The sequence below is a fragment of the Manacus candei genome, unplaced genomic scaffold (assembly GCF_025592945.1).
Source record: "Manacus candei isolate 608988 ecotype Guabito, Panama unplaced genomic scaffold, ASM2559294v1 h1tg000071l, whole genome shotgun sequence".
In the NCBI taxonomy this organism is placed as follows: Eukaryota; Metazoa; Chordata; class Aves; order Passeriformes; family Pipridae; genus Manacus; species Manacus candei.
Window position 1 is genome coordinate 6,652,301 of NW_026138119.1, and position 27,773 is coordinate 6,680,073.

Below are 27,773 nucleotides of genomic sequence, written 5' to 3' on the forward strand. Positions count from 1 at the left end.
TTTGCCTGACTCTGATCTCTGTTGCTAATGTCCTCACTTCTGAACTCTCCTCTGAATTAAATGTTTGTTAGTTATTGCTTCTGCATCTAGTTCTGAACTATTGGATTGAAGCAACTGAATGATAGAATTTTGCTTATCTGAATTATTTGAAGGCATTCAATTAGGTTGAAACCTAATGGAATCATTTAATGAAAATATAAATAGGCTTTATACTATGTGTTCCATGTTTCTGCATCATCCATTAGTCTTTTTTGGGAGAGCTTGAATAACCTGATTAATACTGTAGAGAGAGGATATGGCCAAATCTGTGATCCTTTGGTGTGCAGGGTTGTGCTCCATGTGTGGCCATATATGCACAGAGAGCTTATTAGTTCTCCTTTAATTAAAGAGCACTGGTTCATTAAAACTACAGCCAGTGCTCTAATCTGAAATATTTCTTCCTTAATATCTGTTTTTATTATTTTATCTGTTTATTATCTGTTTACATGGAATCAGGATTTCAGAGTTTAAGAGTTCACCAAGTATTTGGGTTTTTTGACATCTGTGTTACTGCAGCAACCCACTGGTAGGGAAGGAGGAGAAGCTGATGAATGAAGTGTTGCACAGAGACACAGAACTGTTTGGGTTGGAGGGGACCTTGAAGATTATCCTGTTCCAACCCCCAGCCATGTGCAGGGACACCTTCCACTAGCCCAGATTGCTCCAAGCCCTGTCCAACCTGGCCTTGGACACTTCCAGGGATGGGGCAGCCACAGCTTCTCTGGGCAGTGTTGATATCCCAGTATCACAGCTTTATTTTATTCAAGCTTTATGTTATATTTATTTTTATTTGCTTGTGCTTGAACTTGACTTGGGCCTTCATATAGAGCTGCTCCTCCTGAGATTTTGTGCTGATTTAAAACTTGAACCTGGGCATTCAAATTCTCCATGGAAACCAATCTGAAAGTATTAAGGCCTCTGAAAGATCAATGAGTGACTCCCGAAAGGGAAGTTCTAATTCATAGTGATCTTTTGCAGAACTAATAGGAGGGCAAAATTTAATTTACTGGTAACTAGAAAATAATCATTTTGCTAGCTACTAACACATAGAGCCCTCAATACACACACAAGAATAAACATGGATTATATGTAGGAATATATGACTTTTATTGGGCTGAATCTGGGGTGATTGCATTACTTAGGAATGGCAAAGTCACCTGAGGAATGTGATGTGCACGTCAAGTGTGTGCCAGTAAAACCTTTAACACTAAACACTTTAATGGATTTTGTTTAGATCAACCTTTAAAAAGAAGTTATTAAAGCCCCCTTCTTCAAATTTTACTATTTTGTTGATAACCTTTTTAAAATTCCGCTGACTTTATGCTCCAATTGGTTTTGTATAGATTTTTGAAGTGAGGAGAAGAGGAATATTTAATTAGGAGCTTTAGGAAGAACCATGTAAAGTCAGAGTCTCCTTTGAAATCTTATGGTCTCGTGTTTGAGGTTATATCTTTGTGACTGCAAAGGTCTGGGCCTCAATGGTGTCTGATTCAGGACAGCATATGCCAAAAGGAATTTCCAATCGTTTGGGAAAAGAAAGTGGGTGTATTTTGAGTATTGTTTATTTGAAAGGTGATAAGGGGTTGAATTATTGAATTAACAGACAAATCAAAGAAAGAGGTCGAAAGTCCCAAACTAATATTGTATAGCTGGTAATTATCTGCATTTTCATTCTGCTATTGCAGAATGAAATGAATTCATTCTGGTGCTGTTGAGAACAGAGTGTCAGATAAAGAAATATTAATATTCACTCTCAAGCCTCCTGTTTTTCAGACACGCAAAATCATCATAACATTAGCAATGGGAATATTCAGAGTTCATTAAAAGAGCTGGATGCAGAGTTTTATCCCATGGAACACGAGGACATGGACTCAGCCACTGCACGTTCGGGTTCCGAGCGCCCGCGCTCCTGCAAATGGAGTGGAACAAGTACAGATGCACCCGATGACTGTGAAGCCACAGATGATGTAGAAGAACTGAAACAAAGAATTAAGAATATGAAGTCTGAGCTTGAAAAGTACAAAATGTTCCTGTTTCAGTTGCAGAGCTCTGACCATCTCCTGCTCAGTGGCGTTCCTAACGAAGTTGTGAGTGACGCAGCCTTGCCCGTGGAAGGGTCTGGAACACAAGTGTCACATAAAGCTATGCAAGACATCAGAGCATTCTCTGATGTCCATCAGCTGGATTATGAGATCCACGCTGAAAACAGGAATTCAGAGCCTTCAAAAGCACCTGATACATGGGCAGCACAAAACCTTAAGGAACTGCTGTTGGAAAATGAGGCAGAACATGAGAAAGAGCAAGTTGCAAATGTGCATCTTGATGAAGTGTATCACCTTCAGAACAAACTGGGGGAAACATCACCATCCAAGTGAGTAAAACCATTGCTATTTCAGATTCTGTTTTGTAAACAGCAGTAGGAAGGTAACATGAAGATAATTTTATTCACATAGAAGTGTGTTATAGTAAAGGCTATTTCACCAACATTACCATAAATAAACTGAAATACTTAGTTAAAAGGCCCCTTGAAGTACAAAACAATATTCCTCTACAACAGAACTGGTCCTGATAAGCTCATGTGTAACTGTCCTGTGCCACACACCTTTGTCTTTGCCCATAGCTCAGGTCCACAACTCTCTTTTCTGCAAGACACCCTCCCTTGAGCAGCCACATCTCAGGTTACCTGTGAGAAGGGCTGAGCTCTGTAATCCAAGTGTCACAGTTTTGCATCACTCAGGGTTTTTTCAGGTGACAAGTGCAAGAAAATGGAACATCCCTTTTAAGCCAGGAACGTTTCTGTGGGCAGTTGGCTGGCACATCCACGCTGGCCCTTCTGTTCATGGGACCAGACTTCATGTGTAAAATAAGACGTTTCCGCTCTAGTTCCCGTTTATTTTGCAGCTGAAGTGTTGTGATGCTTTCCTGTGAAAGTGGATATATATATATAGAAATTAATGAATGAAATTTTATAGCATAAGCTCATAAGCTGGAAAATCATCTATGGGAGACTGGAAAGTATCAGTCTTGCTTTTTGAATGATAAGACCAGGGGCAGCATTTTGGCTACATATGTGCAAATCACAGCCACAGAATGGGGGCTTATAAGAGTGAACCTTTTTTAACATCCACCCCCCTTTTTCCCTTTTTAATATTGTTATTGTCCTGAGGGCTTGTAGGATGCCAGGAAGTGTAACAAAGAAAGGGATTTAGCTTTGTGGCTTTCTTCCAAATGCTTGAGGAGAAATATTTGGAGACACTAAGCAGCCACCAACATGGACTGTTATATCTCTGAGTCTTACTGTTGTAAAATACAATTGTGTTATGTAGCCCATACAAATTTACATACCTTGAAAATACACCTCAGCCATTTTACAAAGGAAGATCTAACTGTAAATTAAGGAATGAGACAATATGGGTCACTGTGAAGTTTTTATGGCCACTGTGTAGGACAACATCATGAGTCACAAGTGCCAGACCCAAAACTGAATTATTTTATATACAAGTGACAATAAAAATTCTATAACAACCCAGACCATTATAGATTTTGGTTGGTTTTCTTTCAAATCCTCTCTATTTTTCTCTCCACTAATTGATGATTCTGTACAAAGAACTATACCTGTGGTACAGACAGTGGCAGTATAAAGGGGATGTCTACATTTGCAAGTGTAAACTCAATAAATAAATTCAATTGAGTTGAAATTTATATCCTGGCTTGTGAAGTACAGGAGTGTGGACACTACAGTGGTTGTCATGGTCATGTCTCTGGTAAAAAACATGCAGAAATATGCAGAATTTTCAGACTGGGTGAAACCAGAAAGTCCATTATTGTACTTTTGTATGTAAATACATAAAATTTCAGAAGGGACAGCTCTGTTCTTCCATAATGAATTAAGGAAAAAAAACCCACAAAGCATCAAAAAACCCATCCTGAAAAAAACCCAAAACAATCCAGTCAGGAAAAATATGTGTATTCTTAAAACTTCTTTTCGTGGATTCACTCTTCCTTATCTAAATTTGGCACCTTTGGTGCCATCTGGGTTCTTTCCCAGCAGACCATCGAGTCATTCCCTTAGTTTTGGCCCATTTTATAAATGAAGCAAGCAGTTCAGTGATGGAGAATAACCCACCAGTTATGCCCATAAATACCAAACTCAACACTTAGAGACCACACATCTCTCATTACGGCCGTAAAAGCGCTTTAAAAGCAAATCGAGTCGCATAAAATTATAGCCCAGGAATATAAGTTTAATTCGCTTTTTATTTTTATTTAAGTGTCACTTACGGTCAGCAAATTGCCTTACAGATAATTTCATTTTCTCAGATATGATTCATTAGTCCATTCCCAAGCTCGAGAGCTCTCCTTTCAATGCCAACAAATTAAAGAGATCCGCTGTGGCTGTGTCACCTACCATCAGCATCTGACAAGTCTGGTTAAAGCCTTTGAGGAGCTGCTTCAGGCCAGTGATGTTGATTATTATGTTGCTGAAGGCTTCCGTGAGCAGCTGAATCAAAGTGTCCTGTTGTTTGAGAAGCTGGAAATGAAATTCCTCTATGGTAAGCAGCAGTGTTTTGTGCTCGCTGTCACACGTGTTCACGTTGTCCAAATGGGAAGGGTTTTATCGTGTTTTTAGTGGAAGGGTTGCTTTAAAATGATTTATAGGGGAGGGCTGTCTTGGAAGGTAAAGTTTTTGTGCTCCAACAAGAATCACAGGCTAATTAGGGAGCTCTGGAGATCACCCAGTCCAACCCCCTGCCAAGGCAGGGTCACCTGGAGCAGGTGACACAGGAACACCAGGTGGGTTTGGAATGTCTCCAGAGAGGGAGACTCCACGCCCTCCCTGGGCAGCTCTTCCAGAGCTCTGCCACCTTCAGTGGAAAGAAGTTCTTTCCCATGTTGAGGTGGAACTTCTTGGGTTTTAGTTTATGACCATTACCCCATGGCTGGATTTTACTTTTGTGATTGTGCTCTCTCTTGACACCTGTTATTTGGAGCTGTTTATCTTAACACAAGCATATTTTAACTGTCCAAAATACAGTGGTTATATTTAGTTTGATAAAAGTTTTGTTGCACCTAGCTTCAGGATTTCCTGTTTCAAGCCTAGCTGACTCTGGTGAAGACACTTGGGGACATGGGTTAGTGCTGGGCTTTGCAGTGCTGGGTGGCCAGTTGGACTCAATGGTCTAAGAGGTCTTTTCCAACCTAAATTATTCTATGATTTGCCCAAGGGACCTGTATCTTGCTGCCAATAGTCTGATTGGTTAGGAAATACACACTGTCTTTCATGACAGAGAGCTAAAATGCAATCATGTGTGGGAAAATGAGCATCACAATTGACATTGGTCACCTGAAGGAAGATTATAATCCTGCGTATTGCCTTCAGTCTGTAGTTTAAAGAAGGTTAGCAGGAAAGTGATGGAAAAGGGACGTTATCATGAGTAATTCAGCAAGAAAAACCTTTTCCTGACATTGCAAGTGTTTCTCTTGCTGACCCAGACAACCAGCAATACTTCCACAGATGTCAGCAGCAGGAATTACACCTTCAGCAAAACACTTGAGGCACCTGAAATAGGGACCCTGACCCCCACATCCTCCTGGAATTGGCTCTGGAAGATGACTTTGTTCAGCCCCATTCAGGGCCCAGCCATGCCATGATCTGTGTTCTGCCTTTCATTAAAGATCTCAGCAGCATGTTGCAGTTTTGATTGCTCATATAAAGCAGCTCTATATGAGAAAAAGGTATTACAGGCAGTGTGTCATAGCAGGGTAATAAAAGATTGAGTGTATTCAACGATTTCAGTGGCTGCAGAGACTCCTTGCATTACAAATGAGAAGTCTGTAGTGAATAAACATTAAATGCCTTTAAGCCAACAGATGGTATCCTATATACTGTGAAAAGTCACTGACAACTGAGACAATTCAATATATCTAACACAATGGTGTTGCATTGAATCACACATTAAAATAAAAGGATGTTTGTAGGGTCGTAAAGAACATCCAGTGTGCTAAGAATTGACTGTAAAGCAGCAGCATAAACAACCGTCTGTCTCGGCATTTCCATCCTGACCTTCAGTTCATTCCCCTGAAATTTCAGCTGTGCAGCTCCTCCCTGCCACTTTTGCTTAATTGCACAAAAATTTTAAAATCTGGGGAGCCAAGGTGACACCATGAAACTCTCATTTCCTTATTCAAATTAGTGTCTGAGTCCAGGTCTCTTGCCCTAAACTGTGCTTGTGCTCACACACAATTCCACAGAGAACATTGCAGGCAAAATCCCGTGTGTGCCTCTTTATGAAGAATTACTGGTTAACATGACGCTGGGTGGACAAAATCCAAGTGCAACAGAATTGTTTTTATATCATTTTATTTATATATTTTTTTATTGAAGCATTTACTCTTAATCCTTTTGCATACAGCACAATTATTTCGCATCTGTGTGCTAACTGAAACACCAAGGCTGTAAAATCTGGCACCTGTGGTCTCTATTAATTTTTTTTTGAGCTTCAGAGCAAGATGCTGCTTTGTTGCTAAGCTATAAATAGTTTTACTCCTGTACAGCATTTGACACTAACACACAGCGTGTGAGTATCTGTTGACTTCTCTAATTTCTCATTAATTTACCATTCTATATTTAAATAGAGTAAGATGGAGGGGAAAAAATTGTAATTCTCAGTATGTGTTTTTAATCAGCTGTTTCTGCTTTGCAGGAGAATCAATAGGTACAGAAGTTACTATACTTTATGAATTAGCTCAAAGGTAAGAGTGCAACTGAATGTTTAGCAAAAATATGGTTGTTTCTTAAGTTGATAAGGACGTTTTGTAGCACAACTTCCACTGTTTTGCTTTTTGGCAGGGCTTTGCTTATTAATATTCAATTTGTTAATAAAATATCCATCGAAAACAAACGAAGGCTTTTTTCCCCACTTCTCATCAAAAAGCTGAGATACTGAAAAAGAAACATCCCGCTACCAGGACTGTTCCAGTGATGAACAAACAATACCTGTGCCATGATCCACTGTGGTGGATGTTCACACATTATCCTGGTTGCCAGGAGGGACAGGGAGCTCCCTGTGACCTTGGGGCTGGCTCAGATCACTGAAGTTGCAGCACAGCTGAGGTTCATTCTCACAGCCCCCTTCTGCTGAAGGTGAAGGGAGCAGGTGTTGTTGTGCTGCATATGTTGGTTTTATGCCAGCCTGGGATTCTTCTGTGCTACAGAAACCCTCAGCTGCCTGTTCAAGGCAGCTTGAGGTCCCCTGAACACCAAGGTGAATACCTGGTGCTGGAAAATACAAAGCGGGCTGGAGGTCCAGTGCTTATTCCTGCTGACTTCAGTGAGCTCTGAATTTCAGTCTTGATACGACCTCTGATGTGTAGTGGTTTGTTTCCTGTATAAATTCCCTTGCTTTACCTGTGAATTTGACAGCAAACCCTCTGTCTGTGCTTCCAAAGTCAAAAACCAACGTTTTATATTTTAAAACCGTTTTGTTTGGCACAAAAGGGATAACGAGAAGAACGCCACGATGTACCAGCAGCTGCAGGATGAGTCCCCAGTACCATCTGCTCTTCAGAGCTTGTCTGACTTTGATTTGTCAGAGAAGTCTCCCCTTGGCTCACCCGAGCACAGGCGTGACCTGGAAGGCCAGCACAGCAAAGTGCCGAGCAAGTTCCCCCCAGGTAATGTTTTTCCCACTGAAGATTCGCTGGATATTGGGAAAAGCTGATGAATAACACACTAGGGAACTAATTAAGAAATAATGAAGAATGTTTGTCTGCTTCAGCTTTCCAGTTCCTTGCATAATCATTGCAATTCCAGTGATAAGGCACACAGAGATGGCAAGGATGTGAGCTGCCTCCTGTTTTGAGACAAAATAAACCGTGATCATTTGTGCCTTTGTTGTTTTAGACTCTCAGCTTTTACAGTGCTCCAGACAGCCCTTAAATAGACAAGTTATAGGGGCAAAATAGACAATTGTCAAGAGATTATTACGTTGAAAAAGAGAGATTTTCTAATTTTGTGAAAGCCAGAGTTGTGTTTCCTGGAGGATTGTTAAGTGCTGCATAATTAATAAGTGGTGTCATGTTTGACCTGGATAGTTTCACTAAGCACGAGTGATGCTTGCAGTACTTTATCGGCAGCCATGAAAATTTAATGTCTGAGCTGGCACCGACTGCTCAGGGAGAAATATTGCAGAGTAAACCAGGAGTGTGTGACAGGGATAAACTGACAAATCAGACAGTGACAGGTAGAACAGATCAGCTCCTGAGTTAAGCTGAAACTTGCAGCCAGTGGAAGAAAAATGGTAGAATGGCAAAGCAAGAAGGAAAAGGTACAGTAATGAAACTTGATTCAACAGATTTATTTATTGTGGTATGCACTGGGTAAGTCAAAGTCAAATTTCTGTCTGAGTTACTCTGGGAGCTTCCTATTGTAAGGGAAAATGTATATGATTGGTGAGTTGAGCCAGAGTGTGAAGCTGCATTGCAGAGTTAGAATTCATTTCTCAGTACAGGGAATGTTTAACTAGATAAAATTGTTATCTACTCCAGTTTTGCAGGAAGAAGAAATCTGAAGAGCCTTAAAACTGGAATATTGCTTAAGTTAAAATGTGGAGTAGGAGTTGTCACTAAATGCATGGCTTGAGCACTGTACAAAAAAAAAGACTGTCGTGGAGTCAGATATTTAATATCTGCCATTTTTAACAGCTCTGTATCATCTTTTAGTATTAACAGCCATTAGATTTGGCAGGAGTACATAGTGTAAAAGAATACAGTAATTTGCTCAAAATAAGAAGTGGTCTCCTGCTTTATTTAGAGTTATTAATGGAGCATCTGCAAGAAATTAGAATCCTGAGACAGCGTTTAGAATACTCCATAAAAACTAATGAGAGACTGAGGAAGCAGCTTGAGAGACAAGTAACAGACAAGGAACTAGATCAAGGTAAGAATTTATTTCATGAGAAATGAAATCCACCTTTTCTGATGAGAGCCTGAGAGATCAAATGCTGCTGGAAATGTTTTGTGTGATTTTTTTTTTTTTTTAATAACCCCACCCCTTAAAATGATGTGCCTTTCTCAGAGTCCTGCTGCATTTTGAGCCTCTCAGCAGACACTGGTTTCCCACCCTGCCTGTGGAGTGGCATAAATACAGATCTGATGTGCCTTTTCCTTGAGTCCAGTGCTGGAAGTGTACCCAGTACCAAAGCACAAATCTTTTATGGGATACACGTGCACCACAGAGCCTCAAACCTGCACATGCACACATTGCTCAGAGAACAGGGCTGCCAGGGACTTCTATAACATTTGATGGTGCTGTGGTTGAATTTCATACAGAGAATTGAAAGACCCTCCTAGTTCTGTTACCAGCAAACAGCCTGCTTTTTTCCCTTTTTTGTTTTTGTGCCTTCAGGATACCATTATTATTTCAATGTTCTTGTATTTTAGGATGTCCTCTTTCACTTCTCAGCCATGTCCAGCCAGGGACAGTTGCAGGAGGGGAAGCCCATTTTATCAACATCATTTCAGTATGAATTTTTCAGTCTGAATAAAGAAGGAGATGCTTTGCTCTGAATTACATCCCTGCTGTTGATCCAAAATAGGAATTGTGTAGAATTAGCTTCCCTGCCCCTGTCCCATGTACACCTGGGGCAGTCAGCACAGCACCACTGCCAGCTGGAGATGCCTTCTCTGGAATTTTCTGACTGCTCTAAAGCCAGCTTGTGTTTACACACAGGGACAAAATGCCTGCAAGACAGAGCCTGGGCCATGTCAGCTTGTCACTGGAGTTGATTGGAGGGATAAATGTGTCCTGGACAAAATGCCACCGTGAGGTTTTAATGAGAAATACCTGACAGCGACTGATGGAAATTTTAACACGGAGTTGGTTTTCATTCCAAACTCTGATATAAAGCAGCGGATGAAAAATGCTAAGAATAGTTATGCAAATTGGGAGGCAGTGCTCTCTGTTCCTGGTGTTCAGCATCTCTGAAAGCCAAGCTCTGATCTGTGTTTAAAACTTTTCACGAGGAGATAGCCAGCTTGCACTAAAAGGATGCTTTTGGAGCACCTTTGAAGCACCCTGTACCTACACTTCCCTGCACTTTGCTCTCACTCTCCCACATTCCCCCCACAGGACAATTGATTAATATGAAATATTACTCAGACTGAAAGCAGGCAATAAATACAGATGTACTTTCCTTTGCCTCAGTTTCACTAATACTGACATTAGATTCATTATGTTTTACATCACCCCATGATCCATTTCTGTTGTTGTTTAAATGGAGGCAACCTGCACATGGCAGTTTGCTTTCAGGGATAATTTACAGTGATGGAAAGGTGGATAAAAAGCATCCATTTCATCCATGAAGTATTTACACTGCTGGAAAGGCATTCTGTGCTCGTGAAATAACCACACTGAAACACTTCCAACTCTTTTAAAGCTTCATAAAGATTCTGGCAAGGGCATCCATTAATGCAGTGAAAGTATATTTTCTTTATAAACTGTCTTATGCCTTCCATCTGTCTTCTTGTTGCCTTAGCACATCTACCAATGCATGGAGGAGAAATTTGGGAAAGTAAAGGAAAAAAAACAACTACCTGTTAGAACAGCTCCTTTTTGCTACTATGTACTTTCAGTCCTTCTTATTTCTCTCTGTACTGAAGATCTGTTTCATGAGATCAGATAAGCCTGTGCTCTCTTCTAATAATGATGCTCCTTTTTTTCGTAATAGATGAGATTTCTTTGACTTTTAGTGTAAAAAGAAGTTCACAAGTGAAGTTTGAGGCAGATTCCTGAAGGCATGGGGTGATAGGGCAAGGGGGAATGGCCTTAAGCTGAAGGATGGTAGGTTTAGGTTGGATATTAGAAAGAAATTCTTCCCTGTGAGGGTGGGGAGGCCCTGGCACAGGTTGCCCAGAGAAGCTGTGGCTGCCCCATCCCTGGGAGTGTCCAAGGCCAGATTGGACAGGGCTTGGAGCAACCTGGGCTGGTGGAAGGTGTCCCTGCCCATGGCAGGGGGTGGAATGAGATGAGTTTTAAGGTCTCTTCCCACCCAAACCACTCTGTGATTCTATGAATTCAATACTTTTACTTTTAACTTAATATCCTTAGTTTGTTGTCCTTTAAAACAGAAAGCCAAGTTGTAACATACTTAATTGTTGATGAGAGCCTGTTAAATTCATGATACTGAATAATTTGTTCAACTGAAGTAATTGCATAGATTTATTCTTGTCTAATAAATATTATAGGGATGTACATACTCACATCTGCCCACTATTTTTACCGTGTTATTTTTAATATTTAGATTCTCTAAGTATTTAAATGCCTCTGGGCTTCCAGTATTCTATAAATGACTCAAGTGCTGGTAATGACTACATCGTTCCTGTAGAGCTGAGGTTTGCAGTGCAAGTAGAACTAAAATAATTGCTTCAATCATTTCAAATGTTAGGCTTCAAAACAAAATCAAAGGTTTAATTTTGAGTTTCCCAGGTTTCAAATGTTATTAATGGCAGTTAACATTAAAATAGGTGTTTTTTTGCTTTTTTAACCCATAAGTGACTGTATCTACTCAGAATTCTCTTCATCTGTCAATGCCTTTATTTTGCTTTACCTGGGAATGAATATTTTCTTCCTCTTTGCTGTGATTTTCAATAGTACCTTTCTTTCAGTCAGTGTTTCCTTTGAAACCTTCAAGGTATGCTTCCTTAGCACTCACTTTTTCAGCACAAAACAGAATGAGAACTCAAGTGTATTGCAATTGTGGGCCCTGATGCTCCACTTTCCTCTGGTTAGATGGACCTTTGCCTCTGTGGAGAGTGTAATTGATGTCAGCAGGGCTCTGCACAGAAGTAGTAGTCTCAATAGTGGGTCAAATTGCAGGATTGTGTCCCTATTACCACTGGCTCTACATTATCCCTTATTATGTAAGATAACTACTAGTTATATTCTAAAGCCTTTCAGTAGAACTGTGATAGCATAACTTTTCAAATAGGATAAAGCTGGGTGATGGGCAATAAATTAAATTAGAATCAAGATGAGACCATCAAGCCTTGCCACTTCAACTTGAATTGCTTTGTTAAAGTCTGAAAAGGGAAAAGCCTTTTGAGTTCACAGAGCTGCCTCAACTCTTTAACATATAGATAGTGAAATGCCATTAGTGCCAGGCTTCTGGAGCCTTTGAGTCTTTCAGTAGTGACAAGAGGTGCATATCATGGCACACTACATCCCAGTTAGGTAGTGGGTAAAAGCTTCAATTGGGATTACAATAAAATGAGATTACTCAGAGGAAGTGCAGCACATCAAATTGAATTGAACTGCCAGAGCTGAAAGGCATCCTCCTCATACACTCAGCTAATTTTTTCTGCCAGCTGGTTATTTCTCTATTAACCAAATACTTGACACTCTTGTAGTTATCTCGGGAGATACTGGGATAACCAATCAACTGAAAAATACTTTTAATTCCAGTGGGTCCTGGAGTGTTTTACTGACTATGAGAAGGCTGTAAAGGGCAATAACAATTACTTGACTTGCATTTCAGAGGCAGCACCTTGAGAGTGGAATGTGGCACTTTCCAGACTGCACTGTAACAGTGCACTTGGGGGATGAGTAACATAAATACAGTACATTATGAGGAGTACCTGGGCTGGAATTTGACTGACTGGATACAGGATTTAACGCTTATGTTCATATGACTAACACAATAAGATCCTCAGGGTAGCATTCATCACCCTTATCTTTCTGAAATTTAGACATCTAAATTGTGCTGGTTTTCCAAAGCTTCTCATGGAGGCACTGGAGAGAAGTGCAGCTCTTGGAGAACAGGGCTCTCACCCCCAGAGAGGTGTGGAGAGGATGCAGGGGGTGAGCAGCTCTCTGGAGGGGCCTGTTCCTCCCTGTGGCTGCTGATGGTTGATCAAGTCGGGCTCAGTTATCTGAATTTTAGATGCACGAATTTAAGAGGGATGAATCTTCATCCCTGTGGTCATAAATGTGTTCTCAGTTTGTAATCAGAGGCCAAGACAGTGACTCTTGGCTGTGTGGTAACAGATCTATTGCCAGACTATTTATGTTATTCCTGCATTAGTCCCTGTGGATTAGTTGGTAGAATCTAGTTGTTCTCTCACTAAATACAATGGAGTATGAGCAGAGCAAGACTAAAATATATGATAAACCCTCCAACAGTTTTCAAGTCATAGAAATGTCACAAAATACTCCTACATTTTGTCCTATTGGGATATTAACTGATAGGTAAAGACTGCTGGGGATAATTCTGCAATTTTGGTAATGGTTGCCCACCAATGAGAGATACTTGTGATGCTCAGGGCTTTGGATTACTTGGCATTAACCTGAGCTGCCTTTTAGCCTGTAGTGATAACCTTCAAAATATATAGTGGAGAAATAGCTTTCATAACATGTTTTTCTGCAATTTTTTAAATTGTTCTTGTCTGGAAAGTTTAATCTTTAATGACCTAGAGATGACTCATAAATCATCTTTTATGTATATATTTATAGGTTCTGCAAACATTTTTATCCATGGCTCAGAGCAGCATAATTCCCTCACTTCTGAAATACATTTCCTGAGGAAGCAAAATCAAGTTCTGAATGCAATGTTAGCAAAAGGATCCAGAGGTAAAAACGTGAACTGTGCTTTACAGGAGTAGCCTGCAACTCATCCCAGATCAGAAAACAATAAAATAGTCACATTCTACTCATTAAACTGACTTAACCATTCTCCCCACCCCTGAAATTCCATGCTCTACCATAAGCATCCAAGCTGGGATTAACAATAATAGAGTAGCAGCTGTTATTTTCTGATAGTCTCTGAAAAAGCTGATTTAGTTAAAAACCATAGCTTTAGTGGGGGTGTTACAGATACCTTGTGTTTCTTCTTGTTTCAGATAAACAAAAGGAAAATGAAAAGTTAAGAGAATCTCTTTCTAAAAAGAGTGCAATCATTGAGCATCTTCAGGAGGATCACGAGTGCATCAAGAAGGAAAACGAAAAGTTGCAAAAACAAATTTGCCAAAAGGAAGATGAAATCAGATACCTGACATGTCAGATTTACAGCAGTCGTAATGAATTAAACAGGTATTGATTCTGTCCACATTTAAACAGTCATTTAGAGAAGAAGATTGTCAATGTGACAAGCACGTGTTTAGCCATAGCCATTAACATTAATGAGGTGCATGGATGTATTCAAAAGGCAAGGCAAGAATTACGGAGGGAAAGAGGAATGGATTTTAGATTTTGAAAAAAAAAAAATAAGAATTTAACTCAGCTGTTTATTGGGACTTAACAGGTTGCAAACAGAAATCAATGTAAAGCAGCATCAGATCTCGGAGAATGAGAAGTTACTGCAGTCGCTGCGGACGGAGATCAAGGTGTATGAAAAGCTGGAAGAAGCAAGAAGGAAGAGGACAGGTATAAATGCACAACATTTGCCCTTGCAACCCTTCCCTCTGAATATGACCTTGTAGGGCTGGGTCACTGTTTCTGTGCTTCTGCTTCTCTGCTGTGTAGAGAGAACTGACAACTTGCTAATCAAATGCTGCTTTTTACTTGGTGTCACTGCCAGGCTGTTTGAGATGTTGACTGCACACTCCCCAAGTTTTCTTTATCTTTTAGCTAAGCTAAAAACAAGAATTGAAGATTTAGTGGCTCAGGCTTCCTGGGAATCTTAGATATTTACTTGTCATCTAAGTACCTGCTGCTGCATCCTCACAGGTCGTGCTTACTCAGGTAGCTTGTGCTTTCTCTTGGCTGAAGGTGAGGGTATGGCTTCTCCCTGGGGCTGGGAGAAGTGCTGGCACTGCTTTCTGAACGAGCTGTTTAATAATTTCCAGTCCACTTTGATGTCACTAAAGGTGAGAGGGGGACTGGAGCTCACCTGAGTTCTTCCTACCCCTTGTAAGGAAGCTGTGCCACCACGTAGCTGTTGGTGTGGTGAGATAAAAGAGTGGAATGCTGCTCATTGCTGCATTCCCCTCGCCAGATCCAGCAAATTCCTTATTGGAACTTCTTGTAAAAGGTGATTTTTTTTCTCCCTGCTCCTCTAATATGCCCTGCTGCCACTGGATTTCCTGCCTGGCTGCAGCAGAAGAGCCCTGTTGGCACAAGGCTTTAAGCCAAAGTTGGCTCAGGGTGGAAGTGATTCTTGTGGAACTGGTGATGCCATTAGAGAGTAGCAGCACCCTCCTCGTGTAGCTCAGCCCCTTCCCACTGTCTGGAGAACACCCTCATGAGTTTGATTTCAGCAGGAAAGAATACATGGAATTGTTTCTGTGAAAAGGCAAACACAGCCCTTGCTTTTTTTCATGTTCAGATTTGTTCCTCTGGTTGCCAGGTGATCACTACTTTGTTTTTAATTCTGTGTGTAAAATTAAACTCCCAATTCTACTTCATCCCTCCTCTGTACTCTGAGATTACCCATTCCTTTTTCTTTCCCCAGACTGTGCATTACTGAGCTTCAGATTTTCTAAATCCTCTTCATTCTGTTTTTATCACATTTTTTAGCTTTTGGCTTGAGACTTAGTAGCTTTAATGGACAAAGTGAAAAATAATTTTCAGCTCTTTAAATCTTTCCTGGATAGAAGCAATTAAGACGTGCTTTTTTGTTTATCTCAGTGCTGTTTGTAGTTAATTCTTAATATTGAGGATAACACTGGCTATAACTTACTTGCTGAGCGTTCTAGTAGCTAATATTTTTTAATAGTTAAAGATGTTTAAGTGTTTCTTTTGAAATTGTCTCAGATCCCAGATGTGATGCCTCAGAGGAATTCAGAAAAGATCAGAATAATCCACTTGACTTACACGAACTGTTGACTGAAATACAGAGTCTGCGGGTGCAGCTGGAAAGGAGCATCGAGACCAACAAGTCCTTGCATGAAAAATTAGAGGAACAGCTTTCCAAAGGAAAGAGGGAGGAAGTGGCATCAGTGTCAGCTGTTAATATCAACTGTCTTTTCAAACCAGGATCTCAGCACTGTGCAGGAGTGAATGGTACTGTGCTGTGTGTGCTTTTGCTGTGCTGTGGAACCTGTGCCTTGCTCTTTAAAGATGCTCTAAAAGCCTTATACAACATCAGCTGCACCCAAATCCCCTTCCTGGTAGAGCTGTTTGTGCAGGGGGTGTGAAGTGAAATTTTCCTTACCTGGGGGTTCTTTTTTCACTCCAGAGCTCTGTAGTGTTTGTAAGGGTGAATATGTATTACCCAAGAATGATCAATAAATGCACTAAATGGGCTCTGGATAAATCACTTGTCCCTTTTTTGCCCTTGAGAAATATTTTACCTTTATTTCAATCATTTTTAAGTGATGCTGTTTTAGCAAATCAAGGAAAATGTAATGTTTACACTCAGGTTATTGTTCCAGTATAAATGTACATGGGATGCAGAGGGCATGAAAATCTTCCTTGCTGCTTAAAGTGCTCTGCATAGTAACAGCTTTCCATACATCCAGCATACAGCCAGAAAAACTCCTTGGAATGTCAACAGCTGACTTTATTAGGTTTTTAGGTTGCTGTCTTTACTCATAAGTGCTTAGGGAATTTGGAAGATCTTTAGTCTGGTAGTGTGGAGAGTGTCATACTTCTTGAGAAATTAACGGGAAGCTTACATTTGCTAATTACAATATGCTCTTCAAGAGGTATTTTAGATATTTTTACTATTTTGGGAGATATCTAGAACTTTGGATAGATGCTAAAATACAAGAGTAGGTAAATACTGGAAGATCCATGGCTGCATTTCCCTGCTTCCTGAGTCCAAGTGCAGCATCAGCAATAAAAGGAGTAGAGTTGGGAAGTTTTTTTAATGGATGTAAACATCTACTGATAAGAGTTTTCCTTCTCACTTTTTAGTAGAAAACCTTTGCAAATGCCCTGCTGCCAGCAGAAACATTTGTGAGCAGCAGAAGCAGAGGAGTGGACGTTGCATTTCCCTGGGGAAAACAGGTACGTCCAAATGTGTCCTAAATGTGAGTTATGACCCTGAGATGAGCTCAGTTGGTCAGAGCCTGGTGCTAATAATGCCAAGGTTGGGGGTTCAATCCCTGTATGAGCCATTCACTTAAGAGCTGGACTTTAAAATTCTTTGTGGGTCCCTTCCAGCTCAGAATATTCCGTGATCCTGTAACTGTCGGTACCTCAGACCTGTGGTTTGAGAGAAATTTAGTGTGAATCGGTTCCGCACGTAAGGATAAAAGAAGTCCACTATTTTTCTATCCCAGGTACACTCCCAGCCCCTAAGGATGATGTAGACAGTGCTTCCCACTGCAGCAGCACCTCCTGCTCCAGCACCACGTGCACCCCTCGCCTGGTGCCCGGGCACGGGGTGTGGGCGGACAAGAACGGGCGCCACGTGCTGGGGCTGATCGAGGACTACGAGGCCCTGAGGAAACACATCACAGAGGGGCAGCAGGTCCTGGCAGAAATGGACATTTCCCTGAGAGACATCACTGGTACGAAGCTGCAGGAGCCTGGAGTAAAGGTAAGCAGAGAAAGCTGCTAAAGGAGGGTGAATTTATAGAAGAAGAACCAGGTTGATTGTGCAGCGGGCACTGAATGACTCAGGACACCTCGACCTTCACGGTCCAAGCCTCATCTAAATGCAGGCACTTATTTGTGATTCTGAGTTAATGAGGCTACAGGTAAATTAGTTAATTCTGGTGCTTTAAGCAATCTTAGTTTTACTTGCAAGTTGAAATGAGGTAAAACTGCTTGCTTTTATATGAAAAGTGGTGTTTGTTACGCTGGAAATGATAAAAAAACCAAATGAAAGCAACAACAGAAAACCTCAGGTAAAAGTCTGAAATGCTTCAAAGAGGGCATAAAGTAGTGGTGTGTAAAAATAATCTAAGGATAAAACTAATTGAGATTTTCTTGTAATGCAGGTTTGAGACTAATGCAGGAAATATGAGACAATTAAAAGAAATGGGATACAGAGCTAATAAAGTTCCTCACTTAGTTGAATTCAGCCCTTTAGTAACACCAGGTTGTAACTGTACATTAATGATTGATGCATGCTAATGAGGGTTGTTTCATATTACATTCCTATTCAGGGAAGCTTTTTAATATTTTTTCACTTCTTGGTATCAGCTGAGCATTTTAGCAATATCAGTGGCTATCCAGAGACTGGAATATCTTATTAATGATCAAATATTGTCTTCTGGAACACAGTGTATCATCCTTTCTGCACCCTGTGACACAGTAATAACAAGTCATGGTGCTCTTGCTGTAATCTTAAACATAACAATGTTTAAACAAATCAAATGTTTGTGTTGTCTTGAATAATGTCAGTCCTTTTCCTCTAGAATCAGGAGAACTGGTTAGTGTTTGCTTCTGCTCATTTTATCTTATGTAATATTTTCAATTCCTGGACACAGTTAATGATGGCATATTTGGGGTGGATTGAAAAGATAAATTTGCCTACAAGCTTCAATTAAAGGGAAGGAACAGTCTGTGCATGTCTGTGGCATCTAATAAAGAACTAAGAAACTTAAACCCCAACAGGAAAGGCTTGGAACAGGCACTGAAAACAACAGCCAGTGGTAAAAATAATGAACCACTGGCATGGAGGGTGCTCAGAGACACTTACTGGAGGGGATTTTAAAAATGATTATGCCAATATTTGAAAAATTCCATGTAATGCTTTGCTGCCTTGGAGTGGGAAAGGGAACTAAGTGACTAATGAAGGTCCTTTTCACCCCTATGATTTTATGATAATATAAATGTTGTAAAAACCATTCCTGCTGCTCTTCAAAAACCAGAAGGTCTTAACTGCAGGGATAAATTTGTGCTACTTATTTTTGCAGTTATAATTAGTGAAGCTATTGAAGGTGCAGTCTTCCACAATTCTGAAATTCTTTTTGTGGTATCACATGTGTGCTCACCCAGGAAAATGATGCCTGAATGACAGTTAAGACTCTCTGAAGTATCATATATTTCCAAATGACCTAGTTAACATACTGATAATGACTGGAAAAGTAATCTAAGTTTTTAACTTGTTTTGTTGGTGTAAAGATAAAAGCAGTAAGTTTCACAATTTGCAGTTTCCTATCAAGCTTTACATCACTGAATTTTCAGACTACTTAGCAAATGGGATGTTTTATGTGACAGGAGGATTCTGGTTAGATAACAATGCTAAATAAATATTCAGATTATATCCTGCATGGGGTAGGAACTGCAAATGCTTTTCCTTCATTACCCTTCCCCCTTCTGTAGCACCATTGCTTTGGTAATTCATTTGCTCCCCTCACATTCTTTCCCTCCTTTATTTCACATTTATGCAATTCCTTCAATTTGGTTTTCTCATCTGTCAGCAGAGGAAAACATTTTATGTGTGTCCTGATGGTTATTTTAGCATTAAATGGAACAGTTTAAAGGGTCTGCTAAGGAAGAAACATCTATATTGCTTAAATTGATGTCTGTAATCATTGACTTTCAAATAACATGACACGAAATGCAAATGGAGAAAGAAGAGAGTTGCCAACTGTTACCAAGTGGCAAAGGAAATCTAGTAAATATAATCTATTCTTAATCATGGTTATTGATTAGGATGAATCCCCTCCCTCCCTGAAATTCTCAGATAATGCATAATTCATCAGCTTTTGTTAACTAACAAATTAGTTTTTATGGCAAACAATGTCTGTGTACATTATCTTAAATATGAAATCACACCCACTGGATTAAATCCATTCATTAAGATTACATTTCCATAATGTTTTAAGTATAAAATATGACATGTCTCTACTCCTGTGATACAGGTACCAGCCCAGGCATCCCTGCATGGCTTTTCCACAAATACTCACACAGTGCAGCAGATTTTAGAAGAGGCTGCACGTTTACTGAAGCTCCTCTGGAGAGTTTCCCTTCCCCTGAAAGCTGCTCATGGTACTGCTCAGGGCACTCAGGTACTGCTGGGTTTCACTGGAATTTGTTGGATTTGAGGTTTTTTTCTGAACTCTTTTGAAAATCATGAACCCAGGATGTCCAGTGTGTGCTGGTTCCTGTCATATTGTGGTCATATTGTGTGCCCAGGTGTTAATTTACAACATACTTTATAATCAAGATGTCATCTGTAACCCTGTCACAGGATATTCAGGAAACCCAGGCAGGTGGCAAATGTTCCACTTCTGCAAGACAAGGTTTGGACTCCCTGTTATTTGAGCCAAATTCAATTTGATTATGTGTATTCCAGTAAGAACAGAAACATCAGCAACTTCGATGTAATCTCAGCTACAAAATGTTGTTGATGCCAAAGCTGTAAAAGAGGATGCTTTTGTAAAAGTGTGACAAAATCCCAAGACAAGTTTTATAACATTTTAACTAAAAAGGATTGCACTATGCAAATGAATGAAAGTAAACTAAATGAGGAATGAATTATCTCTGCTGTCTGGGTACCACCACTCAGCAATGCAACTGTTTCAAACTCTGGCTTTAGAATAAATCTGAAGTGTTTTCACTGAGGTTTTTGTATGTGTTTTTTAAGGGAAGTAGGATATTCCTGAAAAACCCCTCAAACTTTAGGAAAATAAACATTTTATATATAATTTCATGACATTTTTGGTGATGTTTTCTAGCATCCTTATATAGACTCACAAAAGCAGAAGGAGTTTGCTGTCTGATATATTCACTGATGTTTCAGCTCCATATTTGGAATGTCTTGGCAAGTGTGTGTGCTTCCATTTTTATGCTCATGTGCGTAAGCTATACAGACAGCTAAATGTTGGCCTGGGTTGCAGTATCTGAACATACCTCACACACACTCAGGGCTTTCAGTATGTGGGTGATGCATCTTGTGCTTCCCTGTCACACTGATCCAAACCTTCTTCATTTGGATCAGTCACTTAGGAAAATCTGACCTTAATGTGTGTGGGGATTTGAGCTCCCAGGATGCACCTAATTAGAGCCTAATAGAATCTTTTTTAAAGTTTCTTATCCAACATCCCGAGATCTTAAGGGTATTAGATTGCTTCTGATGTCTTAAATGCAGCATATGAAAGAATGTCTCTTGAAGCTTGATTGTAAAAGATACAGGGCATTCACTGCCTTCTCTGCAGCCCCACAGGAGTTGTGAGTAATCAGTTCTGCAGAGCTAAGTACTGGGGGCAAATTCCAGAGACACATTAATTAACAAGTGGCACAGGATTAAAAATGTGCAAGCTTAAATTTGCCCAAGGATCCAAATTGGTGATACTGGAAGATGTGTCAGGGCTGCTCACCATCCTGTTTTGCAAGTTACTAACCATAACTTGGTTGGAACTGGTGAAAACTGAACCTTAATAATGATACTGTCAAATAATTTTGCAATTAAACCATCCTGCTCATATGTCCAGTGCCTTTTAGCCCTTTGATAAAGGCAGCACCAACTATTAACAGAACACTGGAGGAGCAAGATGGAAGTTCTGAACCTGCAGACAGGACACTTGCTGATCCCATGGCACTGCCCTTCCTTATCTTTTCCAGTTCAGAAACAAAAATAGGCACTGGTGTTAAGACTTTCTCCAGTGTAATAGAAGAATTGTAGTTGTCTCTTGACAGGTGTCATAGAATCACAGAATCATGTCACAGGTGTCCTGGGGGATGTGAATGAGGAAGGACAGGACTCAGACATCTTTCACTCCTTTAAGTTTTTCATACTCTAAGGAAGCTTGAGAGTACTTGTGCAAAAATATTGAGCAATTCTCAGTGTGGATAGTGCTTTTATGTAATAGTTTAATGTCATATTTTCTTTTCTCAATTTAGGATGAAGGGATGAAAGCAGAAATATTTCGATTACGGAAGAAACTGTCTGAGCAAGAGAGGAAGTTGCACAGCACAGTGAAACGCTTGCACTCCACAAACCAGCTGAAGGAAAACATGGAGAAAGTCATCATTGACCAGTGTGAGTGTGTGCTTTGTTAATGATTCTTATTTCATTTTTGTAGTCTGTGGCTGCCTTTACAACTGGCATTCCCTTGTGCACTCCCAGCTGACAGTGACAAAAAGCTCAGGAGGTTCAGGCTGTGCCAGACTGATGGAGCCTCAGTCCAGTGGAAAAAAGTTGCCCAAAGTACAGAAAGCTGCAGAGAATATCATGGGAAGCAGTTCATGGTTTTACACAAACCACTGATAACATGTCAATCCATGCAGCTGCCTCTGATTGCCACTTGAGTTATTCCATTTTGGATACTATTTTTTCTATCTTGCAACAGTTCTGGACAGAGGCAAAGCTTGTTGCTGTAGACCTTTTCAGCCAAAGATTTTTGTCCTTCTCAGAGTTGTGATTTTGCCTCAGTCTTAGTAAACATGGAATTAGGCTCTTAGATTTTCTGAGATGCTGCCCTTGTAGCAAAGGAGATCTGTCAGTGTTCTGCACCAGACTGGGGAGTGCAGGAGAACAAGGCTCAGAATAAGAGAAACAAAAATTTATTGTGAGTCCTTTTTTAAAGAAAAATTGGGACATGCTGTGAAATGATATTTTACCCTTAGCATCCTGTATCTAGGAAATTAGCTGGAAACATGAAAACAAGTGGGACATGGGCAGTATTGTAGCTGTTTTAAGCCAGATTTGAAGAGATCCATCTCTGCTGCTTTAGAGTTTAATCACTCACCAGAAGAGCTTTGAATGGATGTCTCCTCTACCTTCATACTACAGCAATATGTGTATTGTGGGAGGGGGATTTAATTTTCTTCTTTAAAAAGAAAATTATAAAGTCCTTCCTTACCTTCTCTGAAGAGGTGGGACTGAATGGCTCGTTAGTCTGTGCTGGAGTGGCACTTGTGTTACCAATCAATAATTCACCTAGACTGGAAAATGTTCCACACCATACAAAGTTATAAAAATGACCATAACACTATATGTGACTCAAGTCATTTAAATGCAGTGTAGAGTGATAAATGTTATTTTGCTCCATAGCCTGTAACTTTTATATCTAAGGTCCATTTGTCTCCTGCCTGCAGATTTTTGTTGTTTTAAGCATTTATGGTCTGGTTTTTGGTCACTTCTTTCAGAATTGTTAAATTAAACGATGTACAAATTACTTATATTAAATCATAAACTGTGTTTTGTTCAAGTTTTAAAGCTAAATAGCTCAGTTTGGGGTTGTCATATAAAAATCAAAGCTATTGTAGTATGTCTTTCCAAATAATATCCCTGGGGTAGATTTACTGGTGTAGTTTCTCCAGTTCCAGTGACATCTGGAACACACTGGCTTATTTCAGAACTAGGCAGGTTATAAATCAACAGAGATTTTTACCCTTGTAGCCAAAGTATTATCCCTCTGCCACTCCACCACTGTGGAAATGTGCAAACAGCACATCTCCCCCTAATTTTGCTCCCTCTTTGCAGGGCTTTGAGCCTCATCTGAACGAGGGGCTGAGAAACTGAAACCTGCATTTTTTGAAACCTCTGTAATGCAAAAGTGCTGCCTGGGGAGCAGCAGCTGTGCCAGCAGTGTCACAGCCTCCAAATTCTCTTCATGGGCTGAATTTAACATTTTTGATTTAGGAAAAAAATCTAGTTTGCCAGGTGAAATGAATTTACTAGCAGAGCTCTTATGAGCAGAGAGCACTCTGCTACACAGAAAGGCCTCGATGTGATTTTCTCTACGTTTCATTGATTAGGGGAATTATGGATGTCGAGTTGCCTTCGCCTTAAAGAGCAATTTAATAAATGTTTCTAATTTGCATCTGTACACAAATTCCTGACCAAGCATACAGCGAAACTGGGGGATCATGTGAAGCTGCTGGATTTTTGTCAGGATGTTCACACTTGGTTTTGAGATTTCTTCCTTTCCCCTTTTGCTGTTAAGAAAGGAAAAGCATCTCTTTCCTTTCCATAGGTGACCTTGCCCACCTTCATTCTCCACACATCCTGTTACCTGGCCACTCCACTGAGGATATTCAGGTTCCCTCTGTTATTTAACTGAACATTCCTAAATATATTTAGAGGCAGAGACTGGAACATTCTTGTGGCTCATTCTTGTGTGCTTTCTGTGGTGAGAGAACTCGTTGCTTATAAACCTCCTCTGAACCTCTGAACGTGGAACAATGTGGTGCCAAATTGCAGTAATCTGCCAAGGGTGTAATTATCTCATGACAGCTCTACCCTTGGAGTTGTTGGGTTCTTGCTGTTGTAATGAAAAATCTTTATTATGGCTAAATTGTTTATTTTTGAGACTGGAATATCAAATTGGTACTTGTGAGGGGTGTATTTCAGCAGTTATGGAGCTGACACAGATTAGGGACTCGCAGATTTAATCTGACATTTCTAAATACTGGTTTTGTTTGGGAACATCCCCTCCTCTGTTCACAGGTCTCCTGCTGTCCCCACAGAGCCAAAGTAGCTGGATGAACAGAGAGAACTTGGAACCCTTCAGAACAAGCCCCTGACAGGATTTCCCCATGGTCCAGAGGGGTTGCCTTGTCCTTGAACTGCTGGAGGATCTGGGTGACTCCTTTTGCCACCTGCCCATGGTCCCCCCACAACATCTCCCCTGCAAATTTTCTCTCTTCCCTACTAACTGCCCTCCCCAGCCCAAATAGGATATAGAATGGCTCAAACTGGAGTTAAATCAGGCACCAGCTCCCCTCAGAATGAACAGAAAGTCTTCCTTTCTGCCTTAGGTGGAGGGAACTGGGCACTCAGGATCGCAGGGGCTGTTGGTGCCTGGGATGTTACACGTAGTGCTGAGCTATTCCTGTTTCACATGGAATGGTCTTGGTGTGGCAGAAAAACTTCTAAACCACTTCCATGATGCTTAGATTTGAAAAGCAGATTATGGAATATAGGCCAGGAGGAGGAAACCACATTCCAGGGGTGGCCTCTGGACCTGCCCTGTGGTCCTGAGGAAATCCTCCTGCTCAGATGTTGTTTAGTATTTGGTCATAAGACTTGAATACAGTGAATTTAGACAGACTTGAAGTATTCTTTTTAATCTCCTCTTTCTTTCCAGTGGTTTTAACTCATGATGTCTTGAAGAAAGCCAGAGGAAACCTGGAAGTAAGTAAAATTTTTGCTTGTTTTTAATTCCTTGGTATATGCTAATCAGAAATCTGCATTGCTGTGTCAGGAGTATTTTGCAGAATTAGTCTGATTTGCTTTAGGTTTGCTACCTAATCAAGTCTGGGTGACAGCAGTTTAGTATGATAAATAGTCTGCTGTGTTTGATGTCTGAATTAAGAGTTTTATGACTGACCACATAAACAGCTAAACCCTCTCCTTCCTGATGCTTCCCTAGATTAATATTCATGTCTGTCATCACCTTCCAGCAGTTTATTTTCAGGTGATCACAGCCTGATAACCTGCCTGCTGAACAAGTTCACAAAGACACCCTTATTTAAAGCTGGAGTGTGTATTAGTAACTGGTGCACCTTTTATTTTTTAAACATGGACCCAACAGGCAAAGCTTTTGCAACCATCTCTTTGCTGGTGAAAGGTATTAAATCACTGGGAGTGTTTAAATAATCACTGCTCAGAAGTAATTTCTCCCAGAAGGTTCAGACTTTGCTCTCAGAAGGATGTAATACACTTCTTGACTGCTAAATCCCAGCCTTCTCCTCACACCCCTCCACTGTGAAGGATTGTACAGTTCTCAGCCCCTCCTTGAATTTTTCTCTAACCTTTTCTGTGCACCCCTTCTCCCTCATCCCCATCAGTGCCTCCTTCAGCACTTCCCTGTGCAGCTGCTGTGCTGTTGTCTCAGCCCTGCCTGAGCTAGAAAGTGATGACATAAAAGAGTCTTTCTGCTTACAAAAGTCTTATCACTTTAATTTGAAGATCTGCTGAACACAGAAGCTCCTATTTGCAGCTCCTTGTGCAGCAGGATGGGATAGGGACAAATTGTGGGCATCAAAGTACTGTACAATAATAGTAATTATTGCTTTCCTAACCAGGTCCCACCAGCTGAGAATCAAAAATCACCTTCCTACACCAGCAAAAAGAGGATTCTCTGAAGGAGAAAGTTCTGCTAACACAGACTGGTCCTGGGAGTTGTTTGCTTCATGCTGCCTTACTATTTATTGATGTAAAAATGTTTGTTCAGCTCTTTTAATGGAATCAGCCTTTGACCAAAAAAAAAAAAAAAGAGGACAAAAAAAGAATTCTTTTGGTAAATAACTTATTTAACATTTTCTGTAATGTAAAGATGGTTTTTAATATTTATTACAGAAGCAAGGTACTGCAGGTACTGAGGAAAACTCCAGATTTTTTTTTTTTAAAAGTTGGCACATTTGAAATTTTATATTTGTAATTGTCATGTTATAAACCTATTTGTTGTTATAGTCAAACAGGTCCAGAAAGAGTCAAGAATATGATCCACCTTCCACTGTTTCTCTACTGCTAAAATAATGCAGGTTAAAAAAAGAAAAAGATTCTGTCAGTTGTCATTGTTTTGTAGAAATGTGAAAAATGTTCAATATTTTAAAGCATTTTAACCATCTCTGGAAGATCCTTCTGGAAGCTGCCTGATGCTGGGCTTTCTTACTGTCCTGTTAGGAACTTAGATTGATGCTGTGTCTGAAAATGTTACGTAGAATCAGACAATTAAAATGAAAAATAATCACAAACACGTTTGTGTTATTTTGTTTAAAACCTCAGACTCTGAGCATTACTGAACAAAGAAACCACATCAGAGGGTGCCTTTGCTGAGTGGCACAAAGTGAACTGGGAAAATAGTTTAACCCTAACATGACCATAATACAGCAATTTTTAGTTACAAAAGTAGACTTTGTGGTGCAATCATGGTTTTATTGAACTAAATTAAAAAATCATAGAATGGTTTGGGTTGGAAGGGACCTTAAAGCTCATGTCATTCCACCCCCTGCCATGGGCAGGGACACCTTCCACCAGCCCAGGTTGCTCCAAGCCCCATCCAACCTGGCCTTGGACACTTCCAGCGATGGGGCAGCCACAGCTTCTCTGGGCAACCTGTGCCAGGGCCTCCCCACCCTCACAGGGAAGAACTTTTGCCTAATATCCAACCTGCTCTTTTAGTTTGAAGCCATTCCTCCTTGTCCAGGCCCTTGTAAACAGTCTCTCCCCATCTTTCCTGAGGGCCCCCTTCAGGTCCTGGAAGGTCACAATTAGGTCACTCTGGAGCCTTCTCTTCTCCAGGCTGAACAATCCCAATTCTCTCAGCCTTTCCTCACAGGAGAGGTCACAGATAATCTGTTCCTTGGCACTGGGGATGGTCTCTCACATTCCAAACTTCCACACAACCATCGTGCATGTCATTTTTTTATTGGAGGAAACCAACCTAAAGCCCTGCACTTCCCAGGTGTCCCTTTCTGTGGTCCCTGCTGTGACCTGCTTTGCAAGTTCCCAGCGTGGGCTCCCTCTGAAGGATGCAGATGGATTTAGAGGGAGGTCCCACAGCCTTCCAGGAGGTGCCATGCTCTGGGAAGTGTTCTGTGCCTTGGAGATCCCAACCTGCAGCCCGTGCCCGGGTTATCCTGGACCTCCCTGTGGCACCATCCCGGGATGGGAAGGCTGAGCCCAACCCGGCTCTGCCTTTCTGTGCCAGGAGGGGGAGCCAGACCCATTCGCCTGGATTCGGGGAAAGATGCCAGGAAAATGGGAAAAGTTAAAAATAAACTTCTCCAATCGGAAAAAGGGGGGAAGGTAAGGGAAGGAGCCTGCAGTCAAACTTGTTCTTCAGTCTCTTCACACGTTATTGTCCTCACAGCTCACTAAAAACGTCAAGTTAATTTTACTAAGTAGCTAAATTATAGACACTCAGCTGTAATCAGAATCCGCTATACATTT

General features: G+C 40.6%; 1 protein-coding gene across 6 annotated transcripts in view; it reads left to right on the forward strand.

The window, feature by feature from the left end:
- The window catches only part of CDK5RAP2 (CDK5 regulatory subunit associated protein 2), a 72,435-nt gene extending 45,860 nt beyond the window's left edge, over positions 1-26,575 (forward strand). For 2 of the 6 annotated variants that reach the window (XM_051807864.1, XM_051807860.1), the window contains exons 25-39: positions 1,813-2,410; positions 4,360-4,592; positions 6,744-6,792; positions 7,538-7,713; positions 8,852-8,977; positions 13,547-13,663; positions 13,933-14,122; positions 14,334-14,455; positions 15,785-16,033; positions 16,889-16,981; positions 17,257-17,516; positions 19,792-19,938; positions 21,773-21,911; positions 24,964-25,010; positions 25,904-26,575. In XM_051807864.1, the coding sequence (XP_051663824.1) occupies positions 1,813-2,410; positions 4,360-4,592; positions 6,744-6,792; positions 7,538-7,713; positions 8,852-8,977; positions 13,547-13,663; positions 13,933-14,122; positions 14,334-14,455; positions 15,785-16,033; positions 16,889-16,981; positions 17,257-17,516; positions 19,792-19,938; positions 21,773-21,911; positions 24,964-25,010; positions 25,904-25,963 (2,606 nt within the window). In that variant the 3' untranslated portion in view covers positions 25,964-26,575. The remainder of the gene's footprint in view (positions 1-1,812; positions 2,411-4,359; positions 4,593-6,743; positions 6,793-7,537; positions 7,714-8,851; positions 8,978-13,546; positions 13,664-13,932; positions 14,123-14,333; positions 14,456-15,784; positions 16,034-16,888; positions 16,982-17,256; positions 17,517-19,791; positions 19,939-21,772; positions 21,912-24,963; positions 25,011-25,903) is intronic. The other 4 variants (XM_051807865.1, XM_051807861.1, XM_051807863.1 and 1 more) reach the window with 3 other exon arrangements.
- Positions 26,576-27,773: the final 1,198 nt, after the last annotated feature.